Raw genomic sequence first — 19,960 nt, 5'->3', positions numbered from 1 at the left:
CCCCACGCCCTCAGTAGGAACGCCACCTCCGAAACACCGAGCGGGCCGCCGTCGGGTCTGTGGGCCGCCTGCCGCTCGCCTGCCCGCCACCAGGTGGCGCCGGAGGCACGCGGTCTCCGCCCGCCCGCCGGCCTCGGGTCCCTTCCCCAGCCTCGGCCCCGCGAACCCCAGTTTTACAAATGCCTCCCCCCTCCCCCGTCCCCGGGTTCGACGTTTGACAAGAACGCAACTCCAGGCGTCTGGGTAAGTGCGTCGGCGCGGGACTTTCTGGAGGAACGAGGCGTTCCGCCGCCGCCTGGCTGGCTGCGAGCGGGACAGCGCGTGAGGCGACAGAGAGACACACCACGGTGTGAATATAGCCAAGAATTCCATTTATTAACAAAATAAGTCTTACCAAGGGAGCGCTCTGTTCACCCACACGGGCCCCGCAGCCCCCGGCGGGGCGGGGAGAAGACCCCGGGCCGCTGCCGCCGCGGGGGGGGGCGTCCGCTTCTGACCCCGCGCGCCGGAGGGGGCTCGCCGAGGACCCCGCCCCCGCCGCCGCAGCCCGGCCTAGGCAGAGAGACCACGACTATAATGCACTTTGCAGAAAAAAAAAAAAAAATTAAAAAAGAGCCGAGCTCCACGCCAGCGGGCGGCGGGACCACCAGTGTCGGGGCCCGGAGGGAGGGGTCTGGAAGGGGGCCGGGGACGGGGGGGGGGTGAGGGGGTCAAGGGTCGGGGGCCAGGTGCACCCCTCCCGTGGTGAGCTCGGGGTGGGGGAAGCTCCGGTCGGGGAGCAGGGCAGTCAATAGGGGGGCCCAGACCCAGGGTCCCTCGGGAGGGGACGCAGGGCTGCCGCTAAGAGGCGCTCACGGGCCCCTCCCCCCTGCACCCCAAACCGTGTTACAGAAACCATAACTCCGCTGCTTGTCCAAAGGAAAAAACCAGAACCTCGAATGGAAGCAAACCAGAGGGGAAAAGGAGGGTGGGGTGGTGGTGGTGGTGGTGATGGTGGTGGTGGGTGTCGTTTCAAGGGGAGAAGACGCATGCAAGAAATCCCCCTGCGAGGGAAAACCGAACTCACCCTCCTTCCCTAAAACCAAACCAAGCAGGAAAGGAAAAAAAAAAAAGCATCAAACTTTAAAAAACTTCTACCTAAGGGGTGGGGGTGGGGGGTGAAAAAAAGGGCAGGAAGAGGGGGCGGGGATGTAGTTATTGGTGTGATTAATATTATTACAGCCTTTCTGCATACCATCGACTCGTGTGGGCCGTTAATGCACTTATATTCCCAGCTTGTAAGCGAACAGTAAATAAATACACAGTCCGGTGGGGAGGGCGGGGGGCTTCCGGCGGGGCGAGCAGCGAAGCGGGAAGCGGCAGCGGCGGCGGTGGCCGGAGGGACCGCAGTTACTGGTACCCGAGCGCAGAGGCCGAGGCCAGTCTCTGTCCGTACAGCGCGTATGGCGAGTAGTAGGGTCCGGCTGTGGGCAGCGACGGCACGGCCAGGCCCCCCGCTGTGGATAAGTGGCCCTTGCCATAGGGGTGGTACCGGCTTAGCCCCAAAGTGTGTGGACTCCGCATGGACAGCGACCCGGGGCTGCCGGGCGCGGCGGGTGGGGGCAGGTGCAGGTGGCAGGAGGCTGCGGCGGCGGCGGCGGCAGCGGCGGCGGCGGCGCTGCCCAGGCCCGAGGCCCCGGGGTAGGCGGCCAGGAGTTTCTCGGCGCCCGGCAGGGCCGTGTGAGTCCGTAGGTGGCTGAGCAGCTCCTCCGAGGTGGCGAAGCGCTTGTCGCAAGGCCCGCTGGCCGCCACCCAGTTGCAGCTGTGCGGCAGAGGTTCGTTCTGCAGCATGAAGCCATAGGTGTAGAGCGGGTGGCCGGGGAGCGCGCCCTGGGCCGCGCTGGACGAGAGCGCGGCGGGCTGCAGCGGGTGCCCGGGGTACACCAGCGGGTAGCCCCCCGCCTTCAGGCTGGGCCCCGCAGGGTCGTGCGCGCTGCAGGTGGAGCAGCTGGAGCCGCCGAGGTGCGAGGCGCTGTGGTAACCTCCCAGGCAGTAGGGGTCACGGCATAATCCCTGCAGGAAGGAGGGCGGAGAGGCCCCGGTGAGTGGGCTGGAGCTGGGGGGCTTCCCGGGCGGCAGCCCCAGGCCCCCCGACAGCTGGCCCCCCACGAGGCCGGACTTGCTGGGATCCAGGCCAGGCACGAACTGGGACGGGTAGCCGGCGTAGGCGCCCACGATGGAGCCGTGGTAGCCGATGCTGGAGGGAGGCAGCGGGAATACCGAGTGGCCGGGTTTGTAGGGCGACACCGGCGCCACATGGCCAGCCCCCACCAGGGCCGAGGGCGGCTCCGACTTGCGCTCAGAGGACCCGGCCTCGGCGCCGCCGTGTGCGCTCGGCTCCCCGCCGCCGCCAACGCCGCGGCTCACGGCCGCCGGCTCTGGGCTGGGCTTGGCTTCCTGGTCTTTCTTGTCCAGCTCGCCGCCGCCGTTCTTGCAGTCCGAGTGGTGTGGGGAGCCGCCGCGGGAGCCGCCGGGCGAAGACGAGGACGAGGACGCGGAGACTGCCGCTCCATGCGGGGGAAAGGGTGGGCAGGCGGCGCTGGGGACCCTGAACCCCGCCTTGTCTCCCGGGGACGAGGCGGACGAGGAGGAGGTGGAGGACACGGAGGAGGAGCCGCTGTCTTTGCGGGAGTCGCCACCGCCGGAGCCCTTGGAGTAGGGCTTGAAGCTGGATTTGTCCTCGGCCGGGGCGTCTCCCAGCTGCTTGAGCGCGGCGGACGCGGAGCCGGCGCCTGGGGCCGAGCGGCCGGGGTCCTTGTCTGCTCCCAGCCCGTTGGCCGCGGCCGCTACGGAGTTGAGCTTGGACGAGGGCGGCGGGTCGGGCTTGCCGATCTGCGAGCAGGTCTGGGCCAGCAGCGCCAATGGACTCTTCTTGGCGTCCAGCTGTGGGCGACAGAGGCAAGGGGAGAGGCGAGGGGGTGAGATTCGGAGGCCGGCGGGGCGGGCGCGCGGGGGGGGGGGGGCGAGGAGGGCCTCGGGACGACGACTGTGGACAGAGGGCGAGGGCCGGGCCCGGGCCCGGGCTCGGGCCCGGGCGGGGCAGCACGGAGAGCACCGCGCTTTCACGGCCAGGCGATACCGGCGTGCGTCACGGGCCCGGGGAACGGGGCAGTGGAAGGGGATCGCCAAGGGCCGCCGCGGGAGAAGGTGACTTTTCCGGGGTCAGGGCTGTGGCTCGCCCCTCGTTCGCTCCAATTTCTCCTTCTCCCAGGCCCGGGGAGAAACTTATTCCTCTAGTTTGGAGGAAGTTCGTTTGGGACGGGTTTCTGGCGATGGCGCCGCGGGTCGGGAGCGGGGAGAGAAGCGCTTTCTGGAGCCAGGGCGGCAGTCGGCGCTCTGCTCGCGGCCCCTCCCTCCTTCCCTGCCGGGGAGGGCACCCGGACAAGAGGGAGGAAGAAACGCCGGGCTCGGGAGCGCCTGGGCGCCGTGCGCTCTAACCGTATGGGCAGAGGCGGAGTGGGACCCAGGCGGGTCAGGGCTTCCAAGAGAATCAAGCGAGTTGGGGCGGCGGGGGGAGGGGGCAGGAGAGGCCCCCGAGAGTTCACCTCTGGCCCGGAAACTGGGTGCCAGAGGAAAAGTAAAGCTCCCAGCGTGGGCTCCCAGAACAGATCCAGACCGAGAAAGCAGGAGCGCCAAAGGCCCCGGGCGCGGACGAGGCACCTCCCTTCGGGAGGCCAGGGGGAGAGACCCGATGGGCTCGGATCCCTGTTTCCCGTGCTTTCTCACCCTGCCCGCCAGCGTGGCCGGACTCAGGCGTCGCGCCGAGCCCCAGGGCGCAGGGCGCAGGGCCGCGGAGCCATCGGCGGTGGGGCGCGCGCGCGGGGGGGGGGCGGCGCCGGACAGGCAGCGGCCGGGAGACTGACCTCAATGGGGCTCACGGGCGTGGAGGACAGCGGCTGCAGGTACTCCGGGTGCAGGAGGTGGCCGGTGTGGGCGCTCAGCATCTTCAGGATCCTGATAGGAAGCCGGTTCGCCTGGCGCAGGGGGTCCGCCGGGGGCAAGAGGGACACCGCCGCCGGCACCGCCGGCCTCTTCCCGCCGCCGCTGCCGCTGCTTTCGGGTGTCCTTGGGTTAGATCCAGCGGGCGAATCGCTCATTTGGAGGAGGCAGCGCCGCTGGGGGGGGCCGGGGAGCAGCGGGAGGCGAGCTCCCGGGGCGGGTGGCTCGCTCCGCAGCGTCGAGCGCGGGGCCGCGGCCGCTGCCTGCTCGCCGGCTCCCCGCCTCCACCGCCGCCGCTAGCCCCGGCGAGCCACACAAAAACCTTCGCCTTCCGCGAGCCGCACGTCAAATAGCCGCGATCGGCAGCCACACTTCAAAGGGATCGCCGCACCCGCCCAATCGCAGCTCTCGCCGGGACCCCAGGGCGGGGACAGCGGCGGGCGGAGGCCGGCGCCGCCGGTGGGCGGGGAGAACCTTAAAGGGTCCGCGCGCGAGCGCCGCCGCCACCCGGGCCTTTCCCCCACGCGGCCCGGCTCCCGCGCCTCGGGGTCCTTGCGGGGGCTCGGCGGTGCCCGGCCCTCTGATGCCTTTCTCTCGCCCCCCGCCCCCAGGCCTGTCTCTCTTCCCCCTACCCGGGGGCTGTCACCGGGTGGTGCGCGGCGCCGGCGGAGGTGCGCTGGGGTCCCAGCGTCTCCTGCAGGCCTCGCGCGCGCGTTTGTGGGTGTGTGTAGGGGTGCGGGCCGCGCCCCCCAAGTCCCGGCCCTTCTCGGGGCCCTGGTCGCCTGCCACTGAGCGGCCGGTCCCGAGCGTGTTTCCTTGGAAGCGCCCGCTGTTGTCCGGTCGCGGCGAGAGCTGCCCCCGGCCCCTTGAGCCTGTCGGGTCCGAAGCCCGCAGGCTCCAGAACTTCTGGGGGGAAGCCGGTGGCGACCCAGCGCCCCGGGTTCCCAGGCGGGGCGTTGGGGGTGTGTTTGAGGCCTCTCGGGGCGCCCTGTCTGATGGCCAGGGGTCGCGTGTCTGCTGCGCTCCCAGCCGCTAGTCTGGGGGCTCCCGGCTCAGCCAGAGAGGCCGGTGTCCAGAGGACGGGACCTCTCCTGAGTGCTGGACGGCGACACACACTCCGGAGACGGCCCCCTCATTTTCTCGCCGGGGGAGGAGGAAACTGCAGAGGGAAATTTCAGAATGGAAACTTTACGAAAGATCCGCAACACGCTGCTCAGCTCCCGGTGTCGCTGGGATGAAGTGGCAGCGTCAGCTTCGCGTTCCGCAGAGGTTTGCCGAAGTCCCGGTCCTGACGCTGGAGTTGCTGACCCGCCGCTCTTCAGCACAGGAAGCCGGTCTTTGTGCGCCGGCCTCCGGGGAGCCCGCTTCCCCGTGCTCGCGGCGCCCGGTGGAGGCGCGCTCGTGTCGCCGTCTCTCTGGGAGCACCGCCTTGCCAAACCCCCATCCGTCACGGTACTGTCAGCCTGCCGCTTGGGGCCCATGACCCCAGGACTGCTCGTTCCTGACCCTGGCGAGCTGACCCACGCCCTCGGACCGCAGGCGGACCCACGACGAGGACAGGGGATTCCAGAACGAAGTCACTCTCACAGAAACCATAGTCAATGTCTTTGCCCCGCCCAGTTCTGTGCAGAACACAGCAGGCACGGCTCTCAGCCACATCAGCCCCACGCGGAGTCAGATGCGCACCCCTGCTGATTTGGGGACAGTATGGAGAGACCTCTTAGAAATTGCACAGCCTTGGGCCTGCGCTCTGGCGCTCTGGGTTAAGTGCTGCCGGCCATGCCGGCACCCTGTAAGAGCTCCGGTGCCAGCCCCTGCTGCTCCACTTCTGATTTCGCTCCTGGGAGGAAAGAACCAGAAGAAGGTCCAAGTGCTTGGGTCCCTCCACCCACTTGGGAGACCTGGATGGAGTTTGGGTTGGCTATTTGGGGAGTGAACCAACAAGACAAAAAAACAGACTCTCCCTCCCCAGATTTTAATCCTGGTAAAGCCAAGTGGCAAAGGGTGCCCCTAGTGGGAGGTGTCAGCCATAGGGCAAGAGGGGTACAGGACTGGAAGGGAATGATGGGGGATCCCATTTATTTTACTTTTATTTATTCATTTGGAAGGCAGAGTTACAGAGAGAGAGAGAGAGAGAGACAGAAAAGAGAAAGCACCATCCACTGGTTCACTCCCCAAATGGTCCGAACGGTCAGAGCTAGCCTGATCCGAAACCAGGAGCCCAGAGCTTCTTCTGGGTCTCAGGGGCCCAAGCCCTTGCTTGGGCCATCTTCTGCTGCTTTCCCAGGTGCAATGGCAGGGAGCTGGATCAGAAGAGGAGCAGCCAGGACTCAAATGGCGCCCCCATGGTATGCCTGCGCTGCAGGCAGTGGCTTAACCTGCTGCACCAAAGTGCTGCCGCCTCCCCCCTCTCTGTTAATTTTGTTGCGGTGGGCTCTGCCCCTGCCGGCCCCTGAACATTATGACCTGGCTGTCCCCGCCGGCATCACCTTTAACAGTGCAGGGCAACTTCACGGTATGCAGAAAGAAAACAGAAGTGAGCTGCTCTGCAGAGGGGCTGGCTTTTGTAGGCGTGTTTGTGGGAGGAAGAGCTGGGAAGAGGGGAGACCTAGGAGACAAAGATGAAAGAATCCTTGATTATTGTAACCAGCCCAGCTGTGAGAGTGAGCCAAGAAATCTTTCTAGGACCCAAGCAGATGTGTGTTAGAAATGATTAATGGGAAATGAGTTGGGAGGAAAAGGGGAGGGGGAGAGAGAGAAAAGGCGTTCAGGAATTTGGGAGGGAAAGATGGAAAAGCGGGCAGGAGCAGCAGGGAGCTGGGAGAAGAAAGCAGGGCAATGGAATATTTGCTCTTTATCCTGAGAGGGGAAGAGGAGGAGAAAGGAGGGGATGGCTGAGAGGAAGGGAGACAGGGGGAGGTGAGATGGGTGGGGTGGCCGGGCTGGGGGAGGGGAGTGGCTCCAGTAACAGAGCAGGCCTCACCCCCAGCTCTCTGCAGTGACCACGGATAGCACCAGTAGAGGGGAGGCCAGCCTGCTCCCCCTGCTCCCAGGGCAGACTTCCAGAAGCGCACAGGGGAGGGACACACTTTAGAGGGGGCTGATGAGGGCAGCAGGTCTCTTTGGCTGGATCCAGTTAAACGTCTTTGGAGGGAAAAGTGATAACCCGTACTGATCCAGGCCAGAGGCCTCATTAAAACTCTGTTGGGGCAGGCGCCGCGGCTCACTAGGCTAATCCTCCGCCTGCGGCACCGGCACCCCGGGTTCTAGTCCTGGTTGGGGCACCGGATTCTGTCTTCCAGGCCAGCTCCTCTGCTGTGGTCCGGGAGTGCAGTGGAGGATGGACCAAGTGCTTGGACCCTGCACCCACATGGGAGACCAGAAGAAGCATCGGTTCCTGGCTTCGGATCAGTGCGGTGCGCTGGCCGCAGCGCACCAGCCGCAGCGGCCATTGGGGGGGTGAACCAATGGAAAAGGAATACCTTTCTCTCTCTCTCTCTCTCTCTCTCTCTCTCTCTCACTGTCCACTCTGCCTGTCAAAAAAAAAAAAAAAAAAAAAAAAGACAAAAACAAAAACAAAAACCAAAAAACCCTGTTGGAGGGGCCAGCGCTGTGTTACAGCGACATCCTATATGGGTGTCGGTTCTAGTCCCGGCTGCCCCACTTGCCATCCAGCTCTCTGCTGTGGCCTGGGAAAGCAGTAGAAGATGGTCCAAGTCCTTGGGCCCCTGCACCCAGGTGGGAGACCCGGAAGAAGCTCCTGGATCCTGGCTTCAGATCGGTGCATCTTTGGCAGTTGCAGCCATTTGGGGAGTGAACCAGAGGATGGAAAATCTCTCTCTATAACTCTTTTTCAAATAAATAAAAATAAATCTTAAAAAAAGTCCTGCAGGAGGGGCTGGTATGGTGGTGCAGCTGGTTAAGCCATATGAACAACGGCTGGAGTCCCGGCTGCCCCACTGCCGATCCAGCTCCCCGCTGCTGGGCCTGGGAAGGCAGCACAGGACGGCCAAGTGCTGGGACCCTGCACCCACATGGGGTACCAGGATGGAATTCCTGGCTCCTGGCTTTGGTCTGGCCCAGCCCTGGCCTTTGCGGCTATTTGGGGAGTGAACCAACAGAGGGAAGACTCTCTCTCTCCCCCTCCCCCTCCCCCTCCCCCTCCCCCTCCCCCTCTCCCTCTCCCTCTCCCTCTCTCTCCCTTTCTATAATTAAAACCTTAGGTAGGTGATGATGGCCATCAATAACCCATTCAGAGACCTAAATGGGACTGGAGTGACCTGAGAATGAGTGTGGCTTCCCGAGGCTTGGCCTGTTACCTGGGAGACGATGGTCCTGTTTGTTGAGGGCCAGCTGTGGGCAGAGGCTCAATGTGGGGCTTTGCTTCTATGGCCTATGGCCCAAGTCCTCCCCAGTGCAAAAGCAGTGGCACATGTGTGGAGGAAGGACCTGTTTATAGCCTAGCCATCTCGGATTGCCTTGGGAACGAGTGGCTGCCATGAAGCAGGCCAGCAGGGTGAGCGTTTGGTGAGGCAGTGACGACACTGCTTGGTTTGTGATGCTTGCATGCAATACAGAGTGTCTGGCTCTGTCCGCAAACCCAGCCTCCTGCTACTGTGCACCCTGGGTGGCAGCGGATGATGGCTCAAGTCTTGGGTCCCTGCGGTCTGCATGCAAGACCTGGATTGGATTCCTGGTTCCTGGCCCCAACCTGGCCTAAGCTTGGCTGTTGTGGCCATTTGGGGAGTGAAACAGCTGATGGAAGGTCTTTTTTGCCTCTCTGTCTCTCAAGGTTTAAAAAATTAGGAAAATAAGGTTAGAAAGAAGTTGGGGCTGCTTGGAGTGCTCCCTAAGTTGGGAGTGAAGAAAAAAGCAGCCCAGCATTGTGGCATGGTGGGTTAAGTCTCTGCTGGAGATTCCCAAATCCGATACCAGAGTGCCCAGTTATTCCACTTCTGATCCGGCTTCCCGCTAATGTGCCTGGGAAAGCAGCAAATGATGTCTTAAGTACAAGGGCTCCTGTCCCCTTACATGGGGGACCTGGATGGAGTTCCGCCTGGCCTTGCCCTAGCTGTTGTGGACGTTTGAGGAGAGAACCATCAGGTGGGAGACGCCTCCTTTTCTCTCTGTCTGTGTCACTCTGCCTTTCAAGTAAACAAAAGTAAATTAAACACAAACTTTTCAATAAAAAAGCGTAACACTTCTGCATATAGGCTCTTGGGAAACGTCAGGTACTGTTGTCATTCCCATTTAAAGCTGGACAGGGTGAGGCGTGGAAAAGCGAGTCATTCCAGGCTCACGCTGCCAAGTGGGCCCTGGGAGTCAGGCGTCTGAGACCTGCCGTGCTGAGCTGGGCAAGTTAACCTCTCTCAGGTGTGACAGTCAGGAGACCATAGCAGACAATGCATGTGACGTGCAGAGCGCTTGGCACAGGTGAGCGGTGGCCGGGATGGACTGCGTGATGTCTGTGACTCTGGACCTCTGCAGAACCCCGGATCCCACCCACACGAGGGCACCCCCTCCACAACAACACCAAATAATACCTCACCGGGTAACTTTGTACATTTTTGTCTTTTAAAAGCCATAAGAACTCTGAGAAGTCCACCTCATAGAGAACTTGATTTTTCTCCCTGGCAGTTAATATCTTTCAGTAGCTGGCAATTATTTCCTTGGCTGGGAGCCCTAAGGTAGCGCACTGCTCAGTCCCTGGGTGTCACACACAGCTCCCCAACCCGGGGGCAAGCGAGGGGCACCAAGGAGTGGGGGGAGCGAGCGGGGAAAGTTGGGGCCGCCAGCCGTGCAGGGGCGGGCTCCCCCTGGGACTCAGCTGTGTCCTGTCTGCCCGAGGTTCTGGTCTCACACCTGCCTCGTGTATCAGTGTTTACCCTGGGCTGAGTGCTGCTGTGCCTCCCACATCCCCTGTGTGTCCCCGATGCTTCCCTGGATGCCAGCACTGAGTGCCCAACACAGCTCTGAGCACTTTGCACGCGGTATCTCATTTTAATCCTTACCTGACAGGGCTTATTGGCTCCCCCTCCCTCCAGCTTCACAAAAGAGAGAAGGGAGATTCAGGAACTTGGCCCAGGTCCAAGCTGGTCAGAGGCAGGGTGGGGATATAGAACCAGGCAGTCTCATGGTAATGAGTGTCCAAAGAATATTTGTTGATGAATGGATGTGCATTTTTACATATGAAGGATCTTTTAAAAAATTTCACAGAGAACATGTCTTATGAAAAAGCTATGCATGGAATTCAGTTTTTTGCATCTCAAAATAAACATCATTTAATTCCATTTTCCCACCACCTTTTTGAAATCCCCTTACATATAGGGCTATTTATTTATTTATTTTGACAGACAGAGTTAGACAGTGAGAGAGAGAGAGAGACAGAGAGAAAGGTCTTCCTTTCATTGGTTCATTCCCCAAATGGCTGCCACGGCTAGAACTATGCCTATCTGAAGCCAGGAGCCAGGTGCTTCTTCCTGGTCTCCCATGTGGGTGCAGGGCCCAAGCACTTGGGCCATCCTCCACTGCCTTCCTGGGCCACAGCAGAGAGCTGGCCTGGAAGAGGAGCAACCGGGACTAGAACCGGGTGCCCATATGGGCGGAGGATTAACCAAGTGAGCCATGGCGCCGGCCCCTAGGGCTACGGATTTGTGTCTCACCTCACCATCTACCCAAAAGGTTTCAGAAAGAGGACTGTGTTTTTTAGGATGTTCATTATCTCGACATGTTGGGGTAGCTTTTCCCAGACGCACATGGCACAACCGGTTCCTGGACATGAGGGCTTGAGGCAGAGTCTGGAGTGACACAGCTAAGAGCTGGCAGAGAGGGGCACAGCGTGCGTGCACGTGGGCGCCCTTCTCAACTCCCTCTAGCTCCTCTGGGCCCCGCCCACTGCCCTGTGATGAGGAGGCAACTCGTTTTACTGGGAGAAGAAGGAGGAATTACCTCCTTTTCCTCCCCCAGGAATTCCCTTTAGAGAAGGAAGGGACAAAAGGAAATGTAGAGTGTAGCTTATCTTGCAGCCTGTGCCTTTGATCCGGGTCCCTGAGCAGCTGCTTTGAAGCAGGGGCTTCATTTATCTCTGATCAGCCCCTGGGGAGGTGGGCATTCCCAGGGAGGGGAGGGCTGGAGGTGTGCTTTTGAAGTTCCTCCTCCTTGCAGCCCGCCCGGATAGCCAACCTAGCCCTGAGCGTCCGGATTTTCAGGCTTCTTGGAGGTTCCTGTTCTGAATGGCAGCTATCACTGGGAAGCATCACACCGGTTATCAGCCCACACTTCAGGGGTGACTGGCAGACAGAGTGTTCCACCCAGAACAATAAATAACAGCATTTATGAGCACGGGTGCCAGACACTGTTCTGAGCGCCTCACCTGTCATAACGCATTTGCTTCTCACTGCAAACTGACAAGGCAGGCTGCTCCAAAGCAGGAGGCCAGGAAGCCCAGAGAAGCTGAGACACCGGCCAGGAAGCCCAGAGAAGCTGAGACACCGGCCAAGTCACACAGCGATTCCCCCGATCCACCTGCGGGCAGCTGGCGCCTGAGCTCCTCCGTGCAGCGCAGGACTCAGGGACAAGGCGGGCAGGGAGCAGGAGAAACTGCGGGCGAAGGACCTTAACCGTCCTCCAGGGCTCGTCTTAGAAAAACCTGAGAACTGTGGTGCCGAGGAAGCTGGGCAGAGGAAAAGTGAGAGGGGCGTTCCTTCCTTCAGGCAATCGACTTAGATCCAACGGATGACTTCAACTGACCGCCCTGTGGACAGCTTGGTGGGTGCGGGCCAGCTGGGATCCCAGGGCAGGTAAAGCCGTGTGGGAGTGGGCGAGCCCAGGCCTCTCACTTCCCTGTGATGCTTGTTGAGTGGGTGGGGGGAGTGGCCTTTCTTTCCTTCCCCCCTTCCTTTCCCCCTTCCTTCCCCCCTTCCTTCCCTCTCTCCCTCCCTCCCTTCCCTCCTCCCTCCCTCCCTCCTTCCCTTCCTTGACTCCTTCCTTCCTTCCTTCCTTCCTTCCTTCCTTCCTTCCTTCCTTCCCTCCTTCCCTCCTTCCCTCCTTCCCTCCTTCCCTCCTTCCCTCCTTCCCTCCTTCCCTCCTTCCCTCCTTTCTTCCTTTCTTTTTCATGTATTTGAAAGTCAGAGCTACACACAGAGAGAAGGTGAGGCAGAGAGAGAGAGAGAGAGAGAGAGAGAGAGAAAGAGAGAGAGAGAGAGAAAGAGAGGTCTTCCATCTGCTGGTTCACTCCCCAACTGGCTGCAGTGGCTGGAGCTGCGCTGATCTGAAGCCAGGAGCCAGGAGTTTCTTCCAGGTCTCCCATGCGGGTGCAGGGCCCAAGGACCTGGGCCATCCTCCACTGCCCTCCTAGGCCACAGCAGAGAGCTGGATTGGAAGTGGAGCAGCAGGGTCTCAAACCGGCGCCCATAAGGGATGCTGGTGCTTCAGGTCAGGGCGTTTACCCGCTGCGCCACAGTGCTAGCCCCAATGGCAGCCCTTTCTTTCCAGCATCTTTTGTAGATTAAAAAAAAAAAAAAAGAAGACAGGAGACCCTACCTTCTTTTTTTAAAAAAACCTTTCTTTTAAAAATATTTATTTATGTATTTATTAAAGTCAAAGTTACAGAAAGAGAGAGCGAGCGAGCTTCCATCCGCTGGTTCATTCCCCAGATGACAGCAACGACCAGGGCTGGGCCAGGCTGAAGCCAGGAGCCAGGAGCTTCTTCTGGGTCTTCCACATGGGTGGCAGGAGCCCAAGAACCTGGGCCATCTTCTGCTGCTTTCCCAGGCCCATTAGCAGGGAGCTGGAAGGGAGGTGGAGCAGCTGGGACATAAACCGGCGTGGCGGCTTTACCTGCTACACCACAATCCTTAAATCCTGCCTTTGCACCCCATAACTCAGCTCCGCACTCCATGCTGGGTGTGTGACCTGCACCTTCTCTCCTTAGGTGTAAGGAGAACTTGGGAGCAGAGTAAAAGTCCCCTGAAGTAGAAGGAGGGATCCGGCCACCACTTTGTGGACACCCCCTCCTCACCCCAGGAACCACAGGCCCTGCAGAAGGTCATGGCCAGTGGGAGATGAGGAGTCAATGGCAAGGGGCAGGCACTGCACCTGCTTCGGCCATGGTGTTGCTGATCTTTCTTTGTGCCCCTCTTGTGTGGAGGACCCTGCAAACCACCCCCATTTCTCAGTCAGGCTCCCAGGTGGCTGGGATGTGCAGCACCAAAACTCTTTCCAAGAACCCACTTTGAGAAGCAGGGAGAGAGCAAGTCAGGGAGTGGCCTGCTTGTCACAAGTTGTAGCTGAAACCAAACCCCGTGGCATCAGAGCAGCTGCTGGGAGCGCTCATATTGGTGGCCTCTGCCAGCACTGCGTGGAGACTTGAGGAGCAGGTCCCACCCAAAGCAAGGCCAGAAATTCTCAGAGCAGGATGTACGTGATAGGCCCCCTTTAATGGTAATTTAAGGGTTGGCACTGTGGTGCTGGGATTAAAATGCTGCCTGCATTGCCAGCATCCAATAGAAGGGCCGGGTTGAGTCCCAGCTGCTCTACTTCCCGTCCATCTCCCTGCTAATTCACCTGGGGAAAAAGCCTGGGAAAGCAGAGAGACAGCCCAAGTGGTTGGGTCCCTGCCACCCAAAAGGAAGACCCAGATGGAGTTGTAGGCTTCTGGCTTTGGCCTGGTCCAGTCATCTGGGGAGTGACCCAACAGATGGAGGATCTCTTTCGACCTCGCCTCTCTCTGTAATCCTGGTTTTTTTTTTTTTTTTTTTTTTTTTTTTTTAGATTTATTTATTTACTTGAAAGAGTTACACAGAGAGAGGAGAGGCAGAGAGAGAGAGAGAGAGAGAGAGAGAGAGAGAGAGAGAGAGGTCCTCCATCCGCTGGTTCATTCCCCAGATGGCCGCAATGGCTGGAGCTGTGCCGATCTGAAGCCAGGAGCCAGGAGCCTCTTCCAGGTCTCCCACATGGGTGCAGGGACCCAAGGACTTGGGCCATCGTCTACTGCTTTCCCAGGCCATAGCAGAGAGCTGGATCGGAAGAGGAGCAGCCGGTCTCGAACGGGCGCCTATATGGGATGTCGGCACTGCAGGCCAGGGTGTTAATCCGCTGCGCCACAGTGCCGGCCCCGTGCTTTTCAAATAAATAAATAAATAAATAAATAAATAAATAAATCTTTTTAAAAAAATAAAGGTAACTTAAGGCAACTTCTGATTTTGAAGGAAACTGCATTTATTTGTTTATGACAACACCGATTCCCGTGGCACCAAATCCTGAGCGGTGAGAAGGCTGAGTGAACACAACTCCCTTCAAACCTCCCAGCTTCCCTTCCCGGTGCCCGTGCCATGAGCTGTTGTCCATCCTTCCAGACACAGCTGTGTGCACATCAGCAAATGCATAGTCTTTCCTGCTTTCATGGACACAAGTGGCAGCCGGAATCCAAACGGTTCTACGTTTGCTTTTTCTTTTTTAAATAATGTATTTCGGAGCTTGCATAGTGGCTGCTGTCTTATTTGCTTATTTATTTCTAATTCCACAGCAGTGGTATGTGATGTGCTTTAGTTTATGTAAGTATTCCCCTACTGATGGACATTTAGATGGTTCCTAGCCATTGGCCCTTGCAGTAAATAACTATTTGTGTGTGTGTGTGTGTGTGTGTATGGAATGGATTCTCTGTGTGTGCTAGCACAACTGTAAGGTAAATTCCTAGGGCAGACTTGTGGGGTCGTAGCCATGGGCATTCACAAGAAGTTGGTAGCACAGCCTCGGAGTGGGTTAGCAATTTAGCCAGGGACTCAGGCAGGAGCACATGGGAAATATCTCTGGTCACGTTCGTTTGGTGGGATTGAGGACCCCTGCAAGAGGGCGTGTTGCTCTCCAAACTTGGGGCTGGGAAGATGTGCCTGCTCTCACACTCCCCTTCTCGCTTGGCCGCCACCTGCTCCCTCATTTAGTAAGAGAAGAAGCAGGAGAGGACCCGACAAGACCGGCGTGAAAGAATCCAGACATAGTTTCACATTGCGCATTGCCCAGGAAGTGGACCCTGCGGGGAACTGTGGGATATCTGGACCTTTCCCGTCGTGCCAGTGAAACGGTTCTGGCTAACGGAAAACTTGGCAAGCTGGGAGCGCCGTCCTTAGTTTGTTCTTACTTTCTTTTATTCACTTTGAATATGTGTTATCTGCAAGATTCCAGGGCCCAACAGAGCACATCTAGGAGGGTACTACAAAAAGATCGTGGGAGGTGGAATTAAAAGGTGGAACTCCAGTCCTGCTTCCTAGACAGTTTCTCCACCAGGGATGACATGATGAGTTTTCTGCTTTATCAACCGTTTGCTAAGACAAAGGCAGAGTACAAGAGTTTTGGTTCAAGCAGCTTCGCACTCACAGCTTGAGTCCAGCTTCTGCCTCTCCACCTGCAGCCCGGGCTTGGGTCTCCCAGTGAACTCCCTTTGTTAGTGACCTTGACCCTGTGGCACTGGGATAGGCAGAGACTGGAGAGAGCTCTGATGGGAACAGGATGAATCTAAGAGCCAGGATGATGTGGGATTCTAGCAAGAATTCCAGCTCCTGCTGCCTGTCTCTTGCTCAACCCGTGCCTCTGGGCTGAAGAACTTGTGTCAGGCAGCCTGGGATCCTTTCCATGACTCCCAAGGCCGACAACAAGGGCAAGTTCAATGCTTTCTGCAGGGTGCCTTTGTTTTTCTCATTAATGTCTTTAAATAAACCAACCCCCCAAGAAAAACTACCCCCAAACCTCTCAAACAGCCCAAACCAGAAAAGTCACAGTAGTTGAAAACCATAGGTAAGGCCTGTGCCGCGGCTCACTAGGCTAATCCTCCTGCGGCGCTGGCACCCCGGGGTTCTAGTCCCAGTTGGGGGTGCCGTATTCTGTCCCGGTTGCCCCTCTTCCAGTCCAGCTCTCTGCTGTGGCCAGGGAGTGCAGTGGAGGATGGCCCAAGTGTTTGGGCCCTGCACCCCATGGGAGACCAGGATAAGTACCTGGCTCCTGCCATCGGATCAGCGTGGTGCGCTGGCTGCAGCGGCCATTGGGGAATGAACCAACAGAAAAGGAAGACCTTTCTCTCTGTCTCTTTCTCTCTCTGACTATCCACTCTGCCTGTCAAAAAAACAAAACAAAACAAAACAAAACAAAACAAAACAAAACGAAACAAAACAACCATAGGTAGAAGTTGGCGTTTTCTCAGATTTCTCAGACTCAGTCCTGTTGCACCTGCAGCTAGCACGGGCTTCCCTTCTTGGTTCCCTCTCTAAGCTGGGTGAATTTGCCACCACGGCAGTCAAAATGCATCACGACGATTTTATTTATGACAGGGAGACGTGTTTTAAAACAGTTGTTTTAAAACAACTGACAGAGCTGCAAGATGGGAGGCGACAAGGAAGTGGGATTTTTGAGGGGGGCGAGGTAGAAAGCTGGCAGAAGAGAACCGTGTTTTTTGAATTGAAAAGTTGGAATTCATCCTTTATGACTTGAGCAAATCCAGGAAACTGGCCTGGAAGGAAGCTGCAGGGAGGGGGAGGGGTCTTGCACAGTGACGGCACTCAGACACCTGGCCCTGGGACTTGGAGCCCCCCAGAGCTGCTTCCCAAGGGACTCTCCCCAGTAGGACAACCCTGTGTGACAGTGTGATGGCGGCTTGGGGGCGGGGAAATGGGAAACCCTGCCCTTAGTCAACTTCCTGGGAATCTCTGAGGCCCCTGGGCTTCCAGATCTAGGCCGAGGTTGTGGGACGGACATCTGGGTGCAGGACAGATGGGTCGTGGGGAGCCCTAGAGGTTCAGGTAGAACTGGAGGTGGAATCGCATTTCCATGGCCAACAGCTGGAAATGGCCACCTATGGAGAGGAGACCTTGCAGAGTTCCCTTGTAGGCCAGTGGAGAGGAGAAACAGCCGAGAGTGAGAGGCGGTGGGGAAGGTGGGGGAGGGAAAGCCGGTACTTGGACTGTGTTCACTGGATGTTGCACTCCTGTGGTCTCGGGTGATGGAGAAGCACCCAGGGCGTGGAGAAGCACTGCACAGGCATTGGAGTCTCTGGGCACAGCTGTGTAGAAAACTCTTTCTCTCTCTCCACACCCACCCCCCATTTTATGATTTGGGGGACCTGGGGCAGCCAACCCCACTGAAGGGTCTTTGACTGGTCCCCTTCGTGGTTTCTGGTGTGATTACGTTGGTCCGGGATCTCCTGGTCTACTCCAGCCAGCTCTCCTCCTCTTTGAAGATGGGCAGAGACAAAGGCAGCCAGCTCAACCCCCAGGGCCCTCCCCGGGGCCCTCCCAGTCACTCAGTGACCCCCACCTCAGGCCTGGGCAGGAGGAGGAGAAGCCGGGTGTTGGTTGATTTCTTCAACCCCAGGACGGTCTGCCTGATGAGGGAGTGCGTTGCTCCCTCCCCCCCAGCTGTGTGAATTGGATTACCTAAAGCATCTTTTTGGAGGTGTCAGCAGTTTAATAGAAGCAATAAGTCAGGGCTGCCCTTGTGTTTTATTTTTCTGCCAGTATTTAGTTAATTAAAGAATGCAAATTAAAACACCTTAATTTATATAATATCAATACCAACGCCTTAAAACATTTGGCATAACTGCTGTGGCACGTCCCTTACATCAACCCTCAAAGCAGTGCTAATAAAAATGGAAACGGCTGTAAATCAAATGTAATTTATTCATTTTCTGTTTGGTATGGAAGCATGTGCCAAAATCAAGTTATTTATGAGTGCGTTATGACAATGAGCACTTTTATTGGTTACAAATGACAAAAAAAGGTATTCAGAGGGATGTGTGTTTTAATTTTGAAATGTCTCTAGGTATATCCATTTTCTGGGCCCTTGTCTCTCAAATTTATATTTTTGCACCCATATCTGCAGGAAAAATACAGATTCTGATACTGAAAGATGTAGCAAGCCTAGGAACATGGCAGCATCAACTCAGAAGGGCACCTGCAGCCATCTGTATGTAGACACGTACACAACGCGTCCTGTGCTATGTGAATCTGCAGGTGAGATAAAAGGCTGGTGATTTATATCCCATTTCTTAAGTATTCCATTAAGAGGATTATCTCACAGGAGGCATCAGACGGGATTCGGCGTGTGGCTGCTTTCTTGGAAGCCTGAGAGATGAGCTACCTGTGCACGAATGAAGAGCTCTACGCCAGCGTGCCTCTTGCCCCTCTGCGGCCGGCAGACAAGTCTTTGTCTAGCGGCTCTGAGCCTAGGGTAGCTTTTGTTCGGGCCTGGTGGACCAGTAGTCCCAGCCCAGGGTACTGCGGGATGGCCATGCTCCCAGATACCGTTGTCCTTTCTGCCCCCCTGTCCACAGCTCACTCAGCCTCTGCTATACTCTCAGCAGGTCACAGGGCATGTGGGCGGGTTGAGAGAAGCTTTGGCGAGGCCCCTCTGCCCTGATCATCCCCGTTCCCGTTCTGACAAACCCAAACAAATTCATAAATGCAACCCTTTAGACTGCCTGTGGCTTTCTGATTTTGGAGGGTAAAAAAACAAAACAAAAAACACAACAGTACAACACAATGTCATATTTTATTCACTAGCTTTCAAACCGGTTTTATTTTGTATGTGTTAGTATTTGAGAGGCGGAGGTAGACAGACACATAGGTGGGTAGCTGTTCCAACCTGCTGGAGCTGGGAAGTGGATCCAGGTCTGCCCATCACTCAAGCCATCATGGCCGCCTCTGTGGGTCTGCACTGGCAGGAGGGTGGAGTGAGGAGCCAGGGCTGGGGCTCGAACCCAGGCACTCTGATGTGCGGACATGGGAGTCTTAACTGCTAGGCCAGGTGCCACCTCTTTATCCCTGATCTCTGATGTGTGTGCGATGAGCTTGGCAGAGGGACAGACGGTGGGTGCTGGGTGATTGCGGGGGGTGACGCAGAAGCAACACCACTGTGTGATCTGTGACAGCTATAGGTCCTGCACTGCCACTGGTTTTGAGGATCCTGCTACAAAATCTCAAAGAAAGTATCCGAGAGGACTTCAAAACTTTCATGGAAAATGCGTATTCTGAAGAAACTGTGTACATATTTCATTTTTTGCACCAAAATAATTTTACCTTTTAATTCCATTTTCGCCAACTTTTTGAAGAACCCACATAGGAGTATATTTCAGTGGTTCCCTTCCTGACGTTAAAAGCAATGTTATACCTTTAACGTCAGTTCCATTTGAAGCTATTGGGATTTCTGCCCCTGCCTCAGATTCCTTGCTGAAAACTTACACTCTTTCAAGTAGATACTTACTTTGTGTGGGCACCAAGCAGAACCAGAGAAGGTCGTAGAAGAATGTCCTAGAACAGTGTTCTAGAAGAACATGCCAGAGGTTTTAGAACATTCTAGAAGGTTCTAGAATTATCTCCCGAGCTTTCAAAAATCGCCCTTTACCCGGTAGTAGCTCACCAGGTCATGGGGAAACAAGAGAGTCTGGCGTGGCAGATCCCCGGCCCCAGAGACAAGTGGTGGGCATCTCCCCACTTGTCTCCTTGCTGCACATCATCTTTCTAAAGCCAACTTTTACCTTTCTGCTCATTTATATCCCTCCTACCGCCATAAAAGACTTGAGGTCGCCTACAATTCAAAATGCAGATCCAGTAAAACCTGAAGCCATTAACAGAAAAGTAAAAAGATCAGAGCCAAGTACAAAGGAGGAGGGGGAGGGAGAAGGAGAGTAATTACAGCAGAGGGGGAAACTTAGATTAAGGAACGCTCACGCCATTGTGAACAGAACCCAGCTCCCAACTCCACAGCAGCGTGGTGGGCGGCTGCCAGCTATTGTGCTCGCCGTGGATTGCCGCACCTCCAAGGCAGCTTTAAATGCCTGCTGCGGCCTCCCCGGCTGTGGGAGCGTGGTCAGGCTTCCCACCTCCCTGAATTTCCGTTTCCTCATCTGTAAAAGGAGGACTAGCTCGCTCATCATAGGATTCTTGTGAGAATGCGGCTGCGACGCTGACAGTAGCTCTCACACCGCACATACCCCATG

At 57.3% G+C, this 19,960-nt stretch overlaps 1 protein-coding gene across 1 annotated transcript; it reads right to left on the bottom strand.

Moving 5' to 3' along the window:
• Window positions 1–350: 350 nt before the first annotated feature.
• Window positions 351–6,682, bottom strand: ZNF703 (zinc finger protein 703). Its single transcript, XM_070068547.2, has 2 exons — window positions 3,903–6,682; window positions 351–2,922 (listed from the first exon to the last, which is right to left on the bottom strand). The coding sequence occupies exons 1-2, from the start codon at window positions 4,134–4,136 to the stop codon at window positions 1,390–1,392; spliced, it is 1,767 nt and encodes a 588-aa protein (XP_069924648.1). The 5' UTR covers window positions 4,137–6,682; the 3' UTR covers window positions 351–1,389.
• Window positions 6,683–19,960: the final 13,278 nt, after the last annotated feature.

The sequence above is a fragment of the Oryctolagus cuniculus genome, chromosome 2, assembly GCF_051225735.1.
Source record: "Oryctolagus cuniculus isolate XC-2025 breed Fujian yellow rabbit chromosome 2, ASM5122573v1, whole genome shotgun sequence".
Lineage (NCBI taxonomy): Eukaryota > Metazoa > Chordata > Mammalia > Lagomorpha > Leporidae > Oryctolagus > Oryctolagus cuniculus.
Note: the sequence above shows the minus strand (reverse complement) of the source record. Positions and strands in the feature narration are given on the sequence as shown.